Source organism: Hemiscyllium ocellatum, chromosome 23 (genome assembly GCF_020745735.1).
Source record: "Hemiscyllium ocellatum isolate sHemOce1 chromosome 23, sHemOce1.pat.X.cur, whole genome shotgun sequence".
Lineage (NCBI taxonomy): Eukaryota > Metazoa > Chordata > Chondrichthyes > Orectolobiformes > Hemiscylliidae > Hemiscyllium > Hemiscyllium ocellatum.
Window position 1 is genome coordinate 4,323,538 of NC_083423.1, and position 6,557 is coordinate 4,330,094.

Consider the following 6,557-nt stretch of genomic DNA (forward strand, 5'->3'; position numbering starts at 1 on the left):
CTCCACCATCCAGCCCTCCCCTCCCGGCACCTTCCCCTGCCACCTCAGGAATTACAAACCTGGGACCACACCTCCCCCTCACCTGCGTCTGATGACCCAAAGGAACCTTCCACATCCATCAAACTTTCACCTGCACTTCCTTACATGTCAGTTACTGTATCAGTTGCTCCCGATGCGGTCTCTTCTACATTGGGGAGACAGCACGCCAACTCGCAGAGCGTTTCAGAGGACATCGCTAGGACACCCTCACCAATCAACCCCACCATTCCGTGGCAGAACACTGCAACTCCCCCTCACTCTCTGCCAAGAACATGCCATTCCCTCACCACCTGATGCCTGGAGGAAGAACACCTCATCTTCCGCCTCGGGACCCTTCACCCCCTGGGCACCAAGGGGAATTTCACCAGTTTCTTCATTTCTCCTCCCCCCACTTTATCCCAGTTCCAACTCATCAACTCGGCACTGCCCTCTAGACCTGTCCTACCTGTCCGTCTTCCTTCCCACCTATCCGCTCACCCTCCTCGCCGACCTATCACCATTACCCCCCACCTCCACTCACCTATCAAACTCTCAGCTACCTTCCCCCAAGCCCCACCCCACCCCCACCCCCATTTATCTCACTGTCCTCTCAGCTCACAGCCTCATTCTTGATGAAGGGTTATTGCCTGAAATGTCAACCCTCCTGCTTCTTGGATGCTGCCTGACCTGCTGTGCTTTTCCAGCACCACACTCTCGACCCTTGCCTATTTACCCTTCAGCCTCTGACCCTCCAGGGAAAGCATCCCCAGCCTATTCAGCCTCTTCCTACAGTTCAAATCCTCCAAATGTGGCAACATCCTTGTGGGCGGCACGGTGGCACAGTGGTTAGCACTGCTGCCCCAGAGAGCCGGGTTCAATTCCCGCCTCAGGCGACTGACTGTGTGGAGTTTGCACATTCTCCCCATGTCTGCGTGGGTTTCCTCCGGGTGCTCCGGTTTCCTCCCACAGTCCAAAGATGTGCGGGTCAGGTGAATTGGCCATGCTAAATTGCCCGTAGTGTTAGGTGAAGGGGTAAATGTAGGGGAATGGGTCTGGGTGGGTTGCGCTTTGGTGGGTCAGTGTGGACTTGTTGGGCCGAAAGGCCTGTTTCCACACTGTAAGTAATCTAAAAAAAACATTTTCTGAACCCTTTCAAGTTTTGTTGCTCCGATAGGAAGGAGACCAGAATTGCACGCAATATTCTAACAGTGGCCTAACCAATGTCCTGTACAGCCACAACATGACCTCCCAACTCCTGTACTCTATGCTCTGACCAATAAAGGAAAGCATACCAAACACCTTCTTGACTATCCTATCTACCTGTGACTCCACTTTCAAGGACCTTTGAAGATCTTTTTGTTTATTTAATGTTTTTGTGATACTTTTCAATGAAAACAGTGCATTGCATCACATAAATAAATTGAATTTAAAACTGCAAAGTGCTGCAAGGCATAGTCAACAGCCTCTTTAACTTAGTGCAATGTATTTAGGTTCCTCAGCCATGACTGATACCCAATTTGAGCAGAACACAAACTTGATTTAAATAATTTCTTTTTATTCTTTTTGTAACTCAAAATGACAATGGATTCTGGAGACAAAACGGTTTTCACGGTATCTTCCTAGATAAATGTGACAATAAACCATTCATTCATATACCTGGCATACTTTTGGAGTTTACAGATAATTTACATACTTATCTTGTTTTCCTAATTCTTGAGTCAAATGAAGAAAAGGCGCTGATTCACATATGCAAGTGTTTAATTCCAACCTTTTAAACATTTGCTGAAATGACATGATGTATTCTTTAAAAAAATAATCGAACCATTGAACACCAACTCATCAGAAAATGTTACATCTGAAAAAGCAAATATTTTACACCTTATTTCAGTGAGACTTTACCATCTATTGTAGCAAAGTAACTCGTCTAGTCTTTCTCAAGGGCAAGTAGAAATTGGAAGCAAATCTCCCCAGCACCGCCCACATCTCATGAGAGTAATTCTTAACAATTTCGTTTTTACAAACCTTCTCGGGTTTTGTGTTTTTGATGTTGAGTTAAATTTCTGAACTGTGCAGAAAGTTCTGACAGCGTTGAGGAGCGTGAAGGAGTGAAGGAAGGTTCACATTTAGCAGTTACGGACGCAGCATTGCAGAACACAGCTGGAACTTTCTACAAGTTGGAGAAAGTGAAGATTGCAGATGCTGGAGACCAGAGTCGAGAGTGTGATGCTGGGAAAGCACAGCAGATCACACAGCATCCGAGGAGCAGGAGAATCGACATTTCAGACGTAAGCCCTTCATCAGGAATGTGCTTTTCCAGCACCACACTTTATACAAGTTTGTCTGGATTATCACCAGCCCTCCACCTGATTTGGATTATGAACTGATCTTTGACAAGTTGAATGGTTCTTTCAACGAGATGTTATGCCTCTGGGATTTGGTTGAATCAGCCAGTGATGTGGATGAATGACTCCTTGGTTTCCTGGCTGACTGAAAGGGCAGCAGTTGCACGAAGCTCTCCCTGAAATAACAATCGAAGACCAAGTAGACAATTGGGTTGACGCAGCTATTGAAGAAGGCCAGGCAGGTGGAGACCTTGAGACCTTTACTCATGGCTTCATGGGTGTCACACGAAACATTTATAGTCAATATCTGGACAAACACATCCAGGGTCTTTAAGACATTGTAAGGAAGCCAGGACAAGACGAACATGGTGATGATCCAGAAGCCAATCTTGATTGACTTCCTTTTCTTCCTTTGCTCCTTGGTCCTTCTGTCGAAGTGCCTGTAGAGTTTGAAACCCACCGAACAGTAACACACGGTGATGATAGCCAGGGGCAAGACAAAAGATATGAACCTAATCACAAGGGTGAAGACATTCTTGGAGAGGGTGTTTTCCTCAGAGCAGATCCACTTGTCATCATATTCCAGCAAGTGTCTGAATGAGAGAGTGGGCAGTCCCAGGATCATTGAGAGAAGCCAGATCACCAAGCTGGTAACAATAGCATACCTCCTGTTCCTCAGATAGCTGTAGTTCAGGGCAAGCACAATGGCCAAATACCTGTCAATGCCCATGCAAGTCAAGAAGAATATGCTGGAGTACATGTTGACAACCAGAATATAGCTACAGATCTTGCAGAGGCTCTGTCCAAAGGGCCAGTGATAGTCCAGGGCTGTGGAAGCTACCCAGAAAGGTAATGTTAGAAGGAAAACCAGGTCTGCAACTGCCAAGTGGGTAATAAATACATCAGCCAAACGGTTCGACTTTTTCTTTGATCTCATAATAACAATCACGACAATGTTCCCAAAGGTGCCAAAGATGAAAACTAGGCAGTAGGTTAAAATGATGAATGTCTTTGCATAGGTCACATCCTGAAGGTCACAGAACAGACCTGGGTAGGTCTGGTAGTCGTACTCAGCGGTGGGTTCTGGTGAGGTGGTCATCGCTCTTGTGCCCCGAGACAAACCAGCCAGCTCTAACCAGCCTGCTGTACAACTGTGCTCACAATCTGCAGCTTCCCTTTTGCAGCATTTACAATAAACCCAGAGCAGGTTCCGTTCCTCACCCACTGTGGGGGTTGATTGGCAGGCAGTATACGGTATGTGGTCACTGGTATTGAAGTGGCATCATCTCAGAGCTCTGAGATGCTTCATGAGGTTAATTTATTTGATGCTGTATCTCTGTCCATTTGATGAATTGCTGTGTTTAGCAACCACTCCTGACTTTGCAAGCTTAACAGTATGCAATTGTTTTTTTTTTAAAGAAATGTCCATTCTATATTAAATCTACACTCTTTCAAAACTTCCATCTGTCTGGAAGAAAACCTCTAGTTTCTGTCACATCTTGACTCTGATAAATATCTTCAATGTAAAGAGAATCATCTGCTTCGATTTACACCTTCTGGTATCTCAAACAGAATCGTTCACAACTCTCATCAAGGTAAATCATCCCCGTACAGCAGCATACCAACTGATTGCAGTCTGGAGAAATATTCTTAAACTTATCCCATGCTTGTTGAGCTCCATTGTGAGGCCAGAGTGCAAGGAACAATTTATCTGCTGTTGGACCCAGGGCAGATAGGAAAGCAGACTATTCTGCAAGGCTAACAGCTGAACGATTGCAAAATAAACATCAAGTTGTGAGAATCTTAAAGCTGTAAGTTTCACAAAGAATATTCTCACATCCAATCTTGAACAAGGAAAGCAGAGAAGAAGACCTTCTTCAAAGTATTGATACATATCAGCTGTTCACAAACAGATATCTAACCTGTAAACATCCAAACGGATGGTCAAGGTCTTACCTTGGCAAAACTGACTGAAAATCACACTCGCTTCATCTTTTAAATGTGATGAGACATGGGCCATGTCTATCCTCACTATGCACAGAATAAACAAAAGCTCACGATATTCATGATCAAAAACATTAATTCTGTTTCTCTCTCTCCACCAGCTCAGTCTTTCCAGCATTTTCTGATTCTTCATTTTCCAATTTTCAACATTCTCTGCTTTCGCACATAAAGTTCACGTTTAATATTGAAAAAAAAATTGGGAAAACTACAAAAGTCTGTTCAGTCGCACTCAGTGTTAAAGGTTTCTCATAATGACAGCTAACGAAGTCAATCAAAATCATTCAAACTACTTTGTACTATTAAGGAATGAGGACAATTCAGAGTAACACCATGTGCATTCTGAGAATAAAAGGTTTGGCTTTTCTAGTGAAGACATGATACTATCATCCCACTATCTGCAAAAGTCTACCACCACAGATGGTTTGTAATTGTATCCCTCATGAGATCTTTGTAAGTTGTTACCTTCCGTGACTGAAATAGAGTGAAACCTGCACATTTTCTCAAGCTGTTTTGTGCTTGTTTCCAGGGAGCTGTACTCGACCATTGGTGAATATCGCTTCAATTGTCACACCTTTCTGATAGTATCTTGCAAGTTCTGACATTGTCAATCAGCTCTGAGGAATGCACCCCAGTGACCTCCGTAAAGCAGAAGTATAATGCTCCAATTAACTGTATTCTAAATATGACAACATGCTGTGGAGGTGCCGGTGGATAAAGTCAGAGTCACACAGCACCAGGTCATAGTCCAAAGCGCTGCTCTGAAAGCTTGTAATTTCAAATAAACCTGTTGGACTATAACCTGGCGTTGTGTGACTTCTGACATTTTTCTCAATACCCTGGTATTATTTTACTTTATGAAATATTCATTTGTTTTTAGCTGTGTCAGAAGATTGGAGATTTCAGATCCAGGGGTTAGTAAGTAGTGAAATTCCTTTTGCTTTCTTTGAAGAAAACCTGGGAATAGGTTCCTTCATTTTGATTTAGTTAATTACATTTTCATTAAACTGGGATAACTGCAAGCTAAAAAGAACTAGAAAGTGTTTGCTGTAACTGACGGTTACAACAATCAAAAGGTTTCTATGCCTCACTTGAACAAGCTACATCTTGGACCATAAGAAATAGGATCAGGAGGAGGCCATTCGGCACTGCTCTGCCGTTAAATACAATCATTGCTGATCTGACATTCCTCCCACCCATTATCCTGCCCTTTCCCCATAACCCTTTATTCCAAGGGTTATAAAGAACCGATCGATCTCAGCCTTAAACATACATGTATGATCTGGCCTCACAGCTCTGTGGGGCAGGGGGTTGCAAAGACTCTCAACCCCCTGAGAGAAGAAATTCTTCCTCATCTCTGTCTGAAATTGGTGCCCCTTTATTCTGAGACCATGAAATCTTGTGGTTTACCCTAATATCTGTCAAGTGGAATGATAAAACAGTTTTGAAAATGAAAATTCTAATTCTGACGCACTTTGAGTTTAATTAATGTTGGAAAGCAGGTGGGTTTCCTCAACAAAAGGGATAATGGTGCAAAGGTCAAAGGGCATGGTAATGGGTGTACAAGTAGGCAAACCAGAGACCACTGGCAACTGAGAGGCAGCAAAGTGAATCTTATGTTTATGTACAGTGGACAGGAACAGAGTAACTGCACAAAGGAGTAGGCCATTCAGCCTCTTGAGCCTGGTCCATCATTCAATGAGGTCATGGTTGACATATTACATTGACAGTCTAGATTAGAGTGGTGCCGAAAAAGCACAGCAGGTCAGGCAGCATCTGGGAACAGGAAAATCGACATTTTAGGCAAAAGCCCTTCATCAGGAATGAGCTTTTGCCTGAAACGTCGATTTTCCTGCTCCTCAGATGCTGCCTGACCTGCTGTGCTTTTCCAGCACCACTCTAATCTATACTCTGATCTCCAGCATCTGCAGTCCTCACTTTTGCCTATGTTACATTGACATCATGTTCCTGCACACTCCCTTATCCCTCAGTGTCATTAATACCTAGAAACGTATCAACATTTGCCTTGAACACACTCAACAACAGGGCCATGCCTGCACCTGGTGCAGAGAATATAAAATATTCACCAATATCTAAGGGAAGAAATTCCTCTTCATCTGAGTCATAGAATCATACAGCATGGAAACGGACCCTTCGGTCCAACTTGTCCATGTCAACCAGATATCCCAACCTAAT

The 6,557-nt window shown here is 43.7% G+C and overlaps 1 protein-coding gene across 1 annotated transcript; it reads right to left on the bottom strand.

Moving 5' to 3' along the window:
* Window positions 1-1,855: 1,855 nt before the first annotated feature.
* Window positions 1,856-3,610, bottom strand: LOC132826831 (apelin receptor-like). The gene has a single exon (XM_060843078.1). The coding sequence runs from the start codon at window positions 3,457-3,459 to the stop codon at window positions 2,392-2,394; it is 1,068 nt and encodes a 355-aa protein (XP_060699061.1). The 5' UTR covers window positions 3,460-3,610; the 3' UTR covers window positions 1,856-2,391.
* Between the last annotated feature and the right edge of the window lie 2,947 nt (window positions 3,611-6,557).